Raw genomic sequence first — 11654 nt, 5'->3', positions numbered from 1 at the left:
CTGGAGCAATGACTCCTGTCTTCCAACTGTCTACTCTCACTGCAATAGGCTTAAAAAATAAATATATGCAGAGACAGATACTCTCTGTTGGCTGGTGACCCATGGGGAAATCTTTGCAGGACAATTCCACTTGCTGCTCGTTTGAGCTGGAAGCTGAACTCACAGAAATGTTTGGATGAGGCTCTCTGGCCCGTGTGATGCAGGAGCTGAAGCTCTGGAGCCACTGACTCTTTCATGATGTCTCTCTTTGGGGCAGAGCCATCACTGAGAGTTGGCCATGAGGGAGTAAACCAGATCTCCTGATGCTCAGCTCAGCGAAAGAAATCATGAAGTTGCCTTGGAAATGGATGTGCTATGAATGTAGGTTGAACATAGCAAGAATATTCATGGCCTCTGGAGTGCCTACCCTTGAAGATGTGCTGTCTCCACCGTGGGTAATTTAAGGTAATAGTATGGGGTGGTGAAATTTGGGGGCAGGTGGGAATGATGTGCCTTTGCCGATGCTGAACAAGATGTGGCTTCACTCTTCCTGGCTGGGCTGATCTGCTCTAGGCCTTTCCATGGGTTCTCTGCCATCACTCTGCAAAGGGTTGATTTGCTTGTTTTTCCAAACTCTACAGCAAATGAGAGCGAATCGTGTGGTAACATGCACGGTTTAATTCCTTGGCTTATAAAATTCCCCCCTGAAAACTCTTGCCCAGCAGGAATTGACTGAAACAGCTAGTAGGGCCATCCATGCCCTCCTAAGTGAGCGTGCCTTCACGTGCGGTGGCTTTCCAACCCAAACCCGTGTGTTTCTTTCCTTCAGGGTCATTCCATGACTTTTGGAAATGCTGGAGGTAAGAACTGGGAGGGAAACAGAGGAGATAACACAACTGATGATAAACTGACGGTGTTATTTCCATCCGATCCCAGGAAAACACAATGAAGGATTTTTTGTTTCTAGGAAGACTTGGGTAGCCCTGTTGGAAATAAGTTGAAAATAGCTTGAGAATAGCACGGCGTTCGTCAGTGGCATTTGACTTGGAGTTTTGAGGACAGTTCTTAGCACTGGGGGAAGATCTCTTGGGGTGGGTGCATTTCTAATGACACTGATGCAGGAAGGTGGGGACCATTTTGGGGTGTATAAGGAAGTGGTGTAGAGTTCCAGCATCAGCTGGGGGGCTGGGACTGAGCAGGGTGACTGGAAGGTCTCTTCAGAAACTGCCCGCAAGAGAAGATCATCATGAAGTGGCTGATCCTCGCCCTGGTTTGAGAAGTTAAAGTTTAAACCTAGGGCCTAGCTGTTTATTTCAGGAGCCATTATCATGGTTGCATAGAAAAAGAGGAATATTTATTTTAATGTGAATGGAAGCTGTTCATGTGTGTACTGTAATCTCTGTTTTGGAAATAAAACACTAAAGGCAGCTCATGCAGCACCAAGTAAAGGATATGTAGGATACGTGTGCTTGTGTGCAGTTCATAAACACAGCTGCTTTGGACATACCCATGCCATTGCAGCTCCCACCAACAGCTTTTTTTGGTTGGAGAACACAAGCAGAGAGCAATTGTGCTCCAGGCAAAGTATATATAGCTATTTTAAATGAATCACGTAGAGTAAGACTGTTTGAAGGATCAAGGAGGGGGAGACCGTTAACTCAGATGGGATTCAGCACTTTCAGGAAGAGTTTTAGCTGACATGGTGCTTGAGAGAGCAGCAGGCTTTGCTGACCAGGAGAAGCTCCTGGCAGTCCCATATTCATGTTTATTAAATTCTGTGGTACGGTTTGTTGAGGGAAATAGCTTGTGTCTGGGGCAGAAGTGCAGGAACCAGGGTGATAAATTGTCCTGGGGTTGGGACCGGTCACTTCTCTCTGGTTTTGCCATGGGTAAAGCAGAGCCCACAGGAGACTTGGAAATTCAGGGTGATGGCGATGTCTTTGGAAAGGTTTCTGTCCCCTGATGGCTCTGGGGATGGAGTCTGCAGGCAGGAGAGGTCTTTGGGACATGGAGGAGGCTGGATCCCACTTTAGAGCCCATTTATAATCCTGCGAAATGCTCTGTTGAGAGCTACTGGGTTTTGGGAGACGGTGCCCACCTCTGCTGTGGCTGTTGGTTTAACAGGATTTGTTGGCTTCTGTTGAAGGTGCTTAAGTTCTCCGGGTGGCCAAGACACTGCTGCTCTCGGCTCATCTCCTTTGCTGGTTTTGCCCCACCGCAGTGTCCCGGGAAAGGGCGGAGTTGGCCATGGGATGCAAAGGGGATCCGTAGTCATCCGGGAGAGACGGGGTTCCCTGGGCTGGAGCTGTTTGCGTGTGGGCTGGGCGATCGCACCAACGCAGGAAAGAAACTGCAAGGAAAGAAGGAGAAATGCCAGAGTTTAGCTCCGAGGAGAAGTCCTGCCTCGGAGCGGCGTGGGTGCGTGCTGCTGGCCGAGACCCACTCCACACAAGGACGTGGGATCTCTGATGTTAGAAACCACAAATCCTTGATTCCTGTTAGACTGAATGCCTCAGCAAACAAGTGCTGTCTGATTTTGGGTCAAGAAGTGCCAAAAGCAGAATGTGTTTGTGTGTGCTGTAGAGGGCACCTTATTCCTTTGTCTTTTGGCAAGGCTGATTCCCCGTGGGGACCTGCAGATAACACTCGGTATATTGACGTTTTGATAACTGCTCTTTGCTTTCAGCCAGACTTCGCTTTTTATCCAATCTTAATAAGTTGATCTTTCTATCAATCCTGCTAGCAAACAAGATAATTGCTTTATTATAGTCTCAATATCCAGCAAAGGACACACACTCCCCGGTGCTCTCGAGGGAACCAAATCCATGCAGAGCGTTGACATGGGATGAGCGCAGCGATAGCGGTGCCGGGCTATCGGCGGATGATGGAGAGCACGATTTCCCCGCTGTGAAGAGCCAAGCTGCTCGGAGCAGGGATGCAAGCCAGGCCGGAGGAGGTCTAGAAAATATTTAGGTTATAACTGAAAACATTTTGGTCCATTTGCTAGAAAATGTTTAGGTTATAACGAAAAATGTTTTGGTCTGTTTGCTATAAAATATTTATGTTGTGATCAAAAACATTTTGGTCCATTTGCTAGAAAATATTTGGGTTATAACTAAAAGCATTTTGGTCTGTTTCAGTGTTTGTTGGCAGTTTGGGAGGCCTGTGTTTGTGGTTCTCTGTTTTTTCACAGAAAAACAAGGAATTTCCTGACTTTCTGGGCTGGTGCGAGGACCCAGTGGGTGGGTTAAACCCTGAGGCCTTTCTCCACGGGTGGGTTAAACCTCCCCATGCGGGGAGGCACAGCACCTGCCTTTTAAACCAGGATGGAAAGGGGATCAGTTGCTCCACAAAATAAAAAAAAAAAAAAGGGGGGTGGAAAATATGTGTTGTGGTTTGGGCCTGGTTGTCAGCCAACCACCATGCAGCTGCTCTCTCTCCCTTCTCCTCCGGCAATGAGAAGGGACAGAGAGCCAGGCTTGGGGTTCGAGATAGGACTGGGATGGGGGAGAATCCCCCTTTATGGTCACGAGCAAAAGGCAGACTCCTTAGGGGAAGAAAAAAAGAACATACATTTCTTACAGACACTAACAACACATAACAGAGTAGGACAGTGAGAAGCATTGCCACATCTTGAGAACACCTTCCCCCCACCCCTCCCTTTTCCCGGGCTCAGCTCTGCTCCCGATATCTCTACCTCCTCCCCCAGGGGCGCAGGGGCAGGGAATGGGGGTGCAGTCAGTGCTGCCGCTTCCCTTATCTTCGGTGAGGGGAGTTTCTGGAACTTGTTCCCCCTGCTCCATCGTGGTCCCCCTCTCACAGGAGACAGTCCTCCACAAACTTTCTCCAACGTGAGTTCCACGGGCCGCAGCGTTCCCCACACTGCTCCGTCATTCATCACTAACTTTCTCCAACTGGATTCCCTCCCACGGCTGCAGCCCTTCCCGAGCTGCTCCGGTGTGGGACTCCCCCGCATGCTGCAATCCTCCCAGTGCTGAACTACAGCACCGGGGCTGCCTTTTCCCACAAGACCCCAGCCTTCTTCGGGCACAGCACCTTGATCAATCAGGCGGAAGCCACAGGCCATGAATCAATGTCTGCTCCACCATAGATCTCCATGGGTGGCAGGGGGGGGCCGCCCTGCTGTCTCACCACAGGATACAGGGGGGTCTCTGCTCCGGCACACCTCCCCCCTCCTTTCTTCCTCTGTTCCTCCACTGACCTTGGTGTTCACGCAGCTGCAGCAACTCCTCCTCACAAGTCCCACTGCACAACACCACGTCCCTTCTTAAATACGTTATCGCAGAGGTGCAGCTGATTGCCTTGATTTCCCAAACAGAAGTGGAGCTGACTTGGAACTGGGGAAGCTTCGAGAAGCTTCTCACAGGGGGCCACCCCTATAGCCCCCTCCCCTGCCACCAAAAAACTCCACCACTCAACCCAGGACATATGTGATTTCTGTCCAAAATAGTACGAATGCAGAAGCAGGATTGAGGTGTATGACACATGGAAATGAACTGTACTTGGAGGAGAGGATAGTGAAGGACAGGGAGGCTGATGAAGAGGTGAAGGACAGACCAGAAGGCAGAACAGTGCTGGAAACCACCTACGAGAAAACAAGAGAAGAAACCTCATGGGCTCACCGAGCCCCCGGGACGAGGAGCAGAGCAGCCGGCTCCAGCTCTTTGCGCCGTGCCCTGGAGAAGCCTCGATGCCAGCAGCCGTCCCTCCCTCCTCCGTGGCAGAGGGGCCCTGCGGGCGGGCGGAAGAACGGCGGACAAAAGTCCAGCGGGTTTCCATCCCGTACCAAGAGCCGCGAGCACCTTTGTTTCGGGAAAAGGTTTGGAAAGGTTTTGACGAACACGGATAGTGCCTCACCACGGTGACGTTTGGGTCACTCCCCTCTGCTGTGATAAGAGCTGGCCCCTTATCGGATGGTAACGCTTTGACCTTGCTATCGAAGACGCGTGTTGCTCTATTTTCACCTGAGCGCCTCGCTAAGGACACAAACTCCTCAAAATCCACGTGGTCCAAAATACAAAGAAACCCTTGAAGCTGGGGGTGTGCGTGGTGGTAATGGAAAACGGGGGTCAGCAGATAAGGGCGGAGGGGGGTCACTGGTTCCCAGTATAAAACTGGGGAGACTGGGCAGCTCAGCCCATCTGCTGTGGTCTCCAAGAGGGTGTGCGTGGAGCAGTGGATAACTCCTGCACCATGAAGTGGCTCATCCTGGCCCTGGTGTGTCTCCAGCTCTCGGAGGGGCTGGTGAGGTGGGTGTCCTGCAGCAGCCGCTGTGGCAGAAAGGGCGGGGAGGGGGGTAGGTAACAGAGCCCGGCTGCAGCTGTAACCTGCACGGGCTGCACTGTGTCCCCGAGGATGCTGACCAGGTCTAACCAGGTGTGACTCTGGTCTCCTGCACCTCCACAGACCATCGTGGTCCCAGCCCAGGCTGCATCCCTCGCTGGGGATGTGCAAGGCAGCTGAGAGGAGGGCTCCCATTGTGGCAGGCTTCAAAGGACCCCAGAGAACTGCTGATTTGAAAATGCTCAAATCTTCTGATTTCCTGCTGTGTTTTGGTGGTGGTTTTTTTTTTGGGGTTGTTTTTGTTTTTTTTTTTTTTAACCTCTGTGCAGAGTCAAACTGAAGAAAGCCAAGTCTATACGGGAGAAAATGAGGGAGGCTGGAGTGCTAGAGGACTACCTGAAAAAAATTAAATATGATCCAGTTAAGAAATACCGCTTCAGTGATGACTATGTTGTGTATGAGCCAATAACCAGCCATCTGGATGTGAGTACCCCAGGTTCCCATCCCTCTGCCTGTCCACATACCACGCTCCCCTTTTTCTCCTCCTTCCCAGCTGCCAGAGCAATCTGTTCACCCCTGAGCATCCAGGAGTGAGAGATTGCTTTGTTTCCCCCTCTCTTTTTTAATCTTCTAATCTAGACTTTAAAAAAGTTCCCCCCCCCCCACCATGAAAAGGGATGCTTTTCTGTATGTCACGAAAGACATAACAAAATAAATATTTAATATTACATCTTTTGGGAGAAAAGGCAGGGTGAAAGTTCAGTCTGTTCCTGCCTACTTTGATATTTGCAAGAGGGAGCCTGGCATTCCCGACACCCTGCAAAGCACAGGGATGCCGGCGCAGGGCTGGGAGGCAAAATCCTGGTCTGTCCCTGACCCTGTAGGCAACAGAGATACCCCATCTCTCACCTGCAGTCCTCTTACTTCGGGGAGATCAGCATCGGGACCCCCCCCCAAAACTTCTTGGTGCTCTTCGACACCGGCTCCTCCAACCTGTGGGTGCCCTCCATCTACTGCCAGACGCCGGCGTGCCGTGAGTGCCGCAGCCGCGTTGCACAGAGCTGCCCCAGCAGCTCAGCGGAGCCCCATCGCACGGGGGGCGGGGGGGGGGAATCGTGATGCCAGACCAAAAATGATCCTGGCACCCTGCTCTGGGGTAGCTTCTCCTTGGTGCCAGCTTGGGAAATAGAGAGCCCTGTGTCCTTATGTGCCTGGCTAATGACGGTGGCCAAATCGCTACGGCCATCGTTGGGTGTCCCCAGGGTGCAGAAATCTCACTGGTTGTACCTGGTATTTTGTGGCTGGGTGGAGAGAAGAGCAAAGCTGTGAATTGTGGAGTTGATGTCCCGCTCCCTGGCAGAGCTCATCCCGTGTAACTCGCTGCTGGTGAGAGCGCGACGGGGATTTAACTGCCGGTGGCTTTGCTCGCACTGGGCGGCCGGTGTGGTTGCGATCACGCCAGCTGCTCCCTGGAGAGGGATGCAGGCAAAACTGGGATGCAAACCCTGCTTTTGAGATAACTGCAAGGCAGAGGAACAGCCTGTTCTGCTCTTCAGGACTTGGTCTCTGCCGGCAAAGCCGCTTTCCCAGACGTTAGCCCGGCAAAGCAACCGACAGTGAAATCCCACCGCAGCCAGGCAAGTGTGTGCCCAGGAGCTTTGCCCTCTTCTCTCTCATGCAGTCAATCACACGATGTTTGAGCCCAGTGAGTCCTCCACCTTCACCTCCAACGGCCAGTCCTACACCCTCTCCTATGGCAGCGGCACGCTCACGGTGGTGCTGGGCTACGACACGCTGACGGTGAGTGCACCCCGCACCGTCCTTGTCTTCCTGAGTGCTGTGTCCCCAGCACCAGCTGGGTGCCCTGGTGGAAGGAGCCTGGGCGACCACCTAAGGGCAGGTTTCACATCTTGTGTAGCCAAGACTTGGGAAAATCAGGGCCTGAGATGGGCAAAAGTGATATGAAGTGGTTATTGCCACCGTCAGTTACCTAGCTGGGTTTTTACTTCATTTTAACCCAATTCCTGCTAATTTTCCCAGCTGCCTGGTGCTGTTCTCACCAGCTATGACCTTGCAGTGTGCTCTTTGGGCTTTCAGAGCATCGGTCATCCCATCCTATGGCTGCTTGGCTTTGCCTAAGCCTGCAGGGTGACCTGGCATCCCCCTTCCCCTCCAGATCCAGAGCATCGTGGTCACAAACCAGGAGTTCGGGCTCAGTGAGAATGAGCCAACGCAGCCTTTCTACTATGCCGATTTTGATGGGATCCTGGGAATGGCCTACCCCTCGCTGGCGGTGGGAGGGACGCCCACCGTGCTGCAGGGCATGCTGCAGCAGAACCAGCTCACCCAGCCCATCTTCAGCTTCTACTTCTCTCGGTAAAAATCTGCCGGGGCCCTCTGCACATCCTATGTGCACCGGTGTCCTTCTGTCTGTCCCCATCCAGGTTCCTTGTGAATTTGTCCCTCACTAGCCCATGCATATTGCACTGATTTACCAATCTCTGCTGCTGTAACTCTGTGTTTCTGCAGCCAACCCACCTATGACTATGGAGGAGAGCTCATTCTCGGAGGAGTTGACTCTCAGCTCTTCTATGGGGACGTTATGTGGGCACCGGTGACCCAGGAGCTTTACTGGCAGGTCGCGCTTAATGAGTGAGTTGTGTTTGTACCTAATGCACATCAGCCACCCAGGCAGCTCAGGTAATGAGGGTGGCAGAGCTGTCCTCCAGATGAAGCTGCAGCTATTGCGGCAGGTGTGGGCTCGAGGCAGGTGTTAGGCACTGCATTTCAGAGCATCCCGGATTTATAGATCCAGCCAAGACAGGTTTAGTTGCCAGTGGGTGCTTAAAGTGACGTCCTTCTCCCTGTTCTCCTCCCAGGTTTGCTATCGGACAGTCAGCGACTGGCTGGTGCAGCCAGGGCTGCCAGGCCATCGTGGACACGGGGACGTTCCTGCTGACGGTGCCCCAGGAGTACTTCAACAGCTTCCTTCAGGCCATGGGTGCCCAGGTGACCAGCGACGGGGTAAGTGCAGGGGGTGCTTTGGAGGTGTGTGGAGGCTCACAAGTGAGCCAGAAGCCGTGGGCATGACCAAGTCCCACAGAATTCATCTACAGAACGTGGTACTGCAGGTGTGTCAGGGAAGGATGAGGTGACGTGGCACTGTCAGGGGATAAAGTGTATGTTCCCCCTGCATATGAGGGTACCTCTCCTCTCACAGCGGGTGCTGTTCCAGCCATAACCTCCTCTTCACCCTCTCTCCGCAGTATGCAGTTGACTGCAACGAGGTCCAGAACATGCCCACCATCACCTTCGTCATCAATGGAGCTCAGCTCCCACTCTCCCCCTCCGCCTACGTCATGGAGGTATGTGTTAGCTGAGCAGCTTCATCCCGCTGAGTCCTTGAGGGCCAGGAAAGGACCCGGTGCTTCTTGACAAGTAGCGATGCTCTCCTTACCTGGGGGGGCAGACCCCACCTCCCTGCAGCCCAGGGTCCTGGGGGCTTGTTTGAGGCTCTGACTCCCCGTTATTCCCCCCTTACAGAACAACGGCTACTGCACTCTTGGGATTGAGGTCACCTACGTGCCTTCCCAGAATGGGCAGCCGCTCTGGATCTTGGGTGACGTTTTCCTCAAGGAGTATTACACCATCTTTGACATGGCTAACAACCGCATTGGCTTTGCCTCGTCGGCGTAGAAGAGTGGAGCAGCAAAATCCAGCCCCTGTCCTGGCCAAACACGCTTTATCCAGCATTGCTTGAGTGCTACAGGGTTCCTATGGACCTTTATGTTCCTTTACGTGCCTGCATGCCTCCCTGTGCCTCTGGGATTTCTGTGTATGCGTGTTCTCACAGTCTCCTGTTACAAATAAACCCCAACATCCCAAATCATCTCTGACCTTCTGAGTTTGTTGAGTGATGACTGAGCGCAGACTGGTGGGTTGCGTGTCTCAGACACTTTCTCCAGCAAGATAAGCACCATGATATACTCCTAGGCAGATTTCTGCAGAGTCAGCACAGGGAAAGCAGTGGGGGAAGCGGCCCCTGGGCTGCTTCAAATCTAAAGTTGATGTATTTATGATTCTTGCAAAGTTGATGTATTTGTTTCTTGCAAAGGGGTATGACATGCTGTCAACTCCTAGTGGCTATGGGACTGAGTGTCAGCCTTTATCTGTACTGAACTACTGAGCTTGGGGGTGGCCCTGATGAAGGCAGCAGGCTCCGAGCTGCAGCTCAGCTCCCAGCCCCGTGGGTGCAGGGACGGGAGTGACCTGTCCTTCCCCAGGCTGGTGCCTGGGGTAGCTCTTGCAGACGGTGCAGCCCAGTTTCCGAGCCCTTGGCCGTGAAGACGTCCCACAGCCCAGCCCCATCCCCTCTGCAAGGCCTAGGCGGCTGAGCTGGGGGCTGCAGACTTTGTGTGTTGGGAAGCGGGCAGCCGCCATCCCCCAAATCCCAGCTGCTGCCTCTGGGCCTGGCTGCACCCCAGACTGGATGTCAAGTGCCCACCAAAGCCGCTCCATCGCTCCCCTCCTCAGCTGGGCGGGAGAGAAAATATAACAAAAGGCTTGTGGGTCAAGATAAGGACAGGGAGAGATCATTTACCAGTTGCTGTCATGGGCAAAACAGTCTTGACTCAGGGAAATTAGTTTAGTTTATTACCAATCGAATCAGAGAAGGGTAATGAGAAATAAAAAATAAATCTTGAAATACCTTCACCCCACCCTTCTCTTCTTCCCAGGCTCATCTTCACTCCTGATTTTCTCTACCTCCTCCCCCGAGCGGCACAGGGGGCAGGAGATGGGGGTTGTGGTCAGTTTGTCATCCATTTTTTCTACTGCTCCTTCCTCCTCAGCGGGAGGACTCCTCAAACTCTTCCCCTGCTCCAGCGTGGGGTCCTTCCCACGGGTGACAGTCCTACATGAACTCTGACATGGGTCCTTCCCATGGGCTGTAGCTCTGCATGAAGTGCTCCAGCGTGGGCTTCCCACAGGGTCAAAGCCTCTTTCGGGCATCCCCCTGCTCTTGCGTGGGGTCCTCCACCGGCTGCAGCTGGGTCTCTGCTCCCCCGTGGACCTCCATGCGTGGAGGGAACAGCCTGCCTCACCATGGTCTTCACCACAGGCTGCAGGGGAATCTCAGCTCCAACTCCTGGAACACCTTCTCCCCTCCTTCACCGGCCTGAGTGTCTGCAGAGTTGTTACTCTCACATATTCTCACTCCTTTCTCCTGCTGCAATTGTGCAGGTTTGGGTTTTTTTTCCCACCCCCTTCTTAAATACCTTATCCCAGAGGCACTACCACCATTGCTGATGCAATGGGTCCATCTTGGACCTGCCGTTGGCTCTCAGACACAGGGGAAGCTTCTAGCAACTTCTCACAGAAGCCACCCCTGTACCCCCCTTGCTACCAAAACCTCGCCACGCAAACCCAATATCCCCTCTTCTGTCCTCCTTGAGGGACAAGCCCAGAATGAGTGTCCTGAGCCTGACTCCTGCGTGGGCTTTGCTTTGCAGGTGAGAAGCGCCATGTGCCAGGTTGTGGTGCAGGGGATCAGGACACCAAAAGGTCACTGGGATTGGTTTTAAACACCAACCACAGCCCTGGGGTCAGGAGTTCCCCAAGGGATTCCCCAAAAAGCCAGTTCTCTGCGCCATCAGGCACCGGTGCGTGTCTGGAAATGCCATGTGAGTCCTTAACAGTGTGGAACAGCTTCATCCTTCTCCAGCTGCTGCTGGAGTCGCTTCAGGGAGATGCTCAGCAGCGCCTGCTCAGGCAAAAACAGAGTTAGCCCGTGGCAGTGGACATTGCTTTGCTTGCAGTTTGTGGTGGCCCTGGAGTGACCACAGGGACGTGCTGTCCTGTCTCTTGCTGCTGCTGGTACTTGCAGGGCTGAACCGGTTGCTCCGACCAGTTGAGGATAAAGCCATGGGGCCGGTTGGTCCCCACCTCCATCCCTCTTGCTGGGCACCAGGAAACCCCCTCAGAGCTGCATGTGGGAAGACACTAATCTTCCTCACAGCTGGGTAACGTTTAACGAAGTCCTGTGATTAGGTCAAAGAGGGAGTATGAGGCCAGGTTAAGTTATCCATGACATCCAGATGACTCCTAAATCCTGAAGCAGGGCTATTCAGTCGGGTAAAACAACAGCTAGAGTATTGGGAATTGTGGGTTTTGGCCAGAGAGGATGGGGAATAACTTGGCTGGGGGGAGACTGGGGTAACACCACTCTTTCCTGGGACCCAAACTCATTTCTTAGAAGCTCTGTATCACTGGAGCTCATTATCAGATATATTAATAGCTCTGTCATTTCACCAGAGAAAGGACACAGACTCTTCTGTGCTTTGTGTCAAAATATTGACACAGGCTGAGCGCAG

The 11654-nt window shown here is 52.9% G+C and overlaps 1 protein-coding gene across 1 annotated transcript; it reads left to right on the top strand.

The window, feature by feature from the left end:
- Positions 1-5181: 5181 nt before the first annotated feature.
- LOC104364660 (pepsin B-like) lies at positions 5182-9021 on the top strand. Its single transcript, XM_033009505.2, has 9 exons — positions 5182-5249; positions 5613-5766; positions 6199-6316; positions 6965-7083; positions 7460-7659; positions 7813-7935; positions 8163-8307; positions 8550-8648; positions 8827-9021. The coding sequence occupies exons 1-9, from the start codon at positions 5194-5196 to the stop codon at positions 8977-8979; spliced, it is 1167 nt and encodes a 388-aa protein (XP_032865396.1). The 5' UTR covers positions 5182-5193; the 3' UTR covers positions 8980-9021.
- Positions 9022-11654: the final 2633 nt, after the last annotated feature.

The sequence above is a fragment of the Tyto alba genome, unplaced genomic scaffold (genome assembly GCF_018691265.1).
Source record: "Tyto alba isolate M040663 unplaced genomic scaffold, T.alba_DEE_v4.0 Super-Scaffold_30, whole genome shotgun sequence".
Lineage (NCBI taxonomy): Eukaryota > Metazoa > Chordata > Aves > Strigiformes > Tytonidae > Tyto > Tyto alba.
The sequence above is the reverse complement of the archived record's forward strand: the minus strand, read 5'-3'. Positions and strand labels throughout refer to the sequence as shown.

Excerpts from the sequence above, each read along its gene's own strand:
- LOC104364660 (XM_033009505.2), top strand. The coding sequence starts at position 5,194 with ATGAAGTGGCTCATCCTGGCCCTGGTGTGTCTCCAGCTCTCGGAGGGG. Across the intron at positions 5,767-6,198 it reads CAATAACCAGCCATCTGGAT|TCCTCTTACTTCGGGGAGAT; the intron begins GTGAGTACCCCA and ends TCTCACCTGCAG. Across the intron at positions 8,308-8,549 it reads CCCAGGTGACCAGCGACGGG|TATGCAGTTGACTGCAACGA; the intron begins GTAAGTGCAGGG and ends CTCTCTCCGCAG.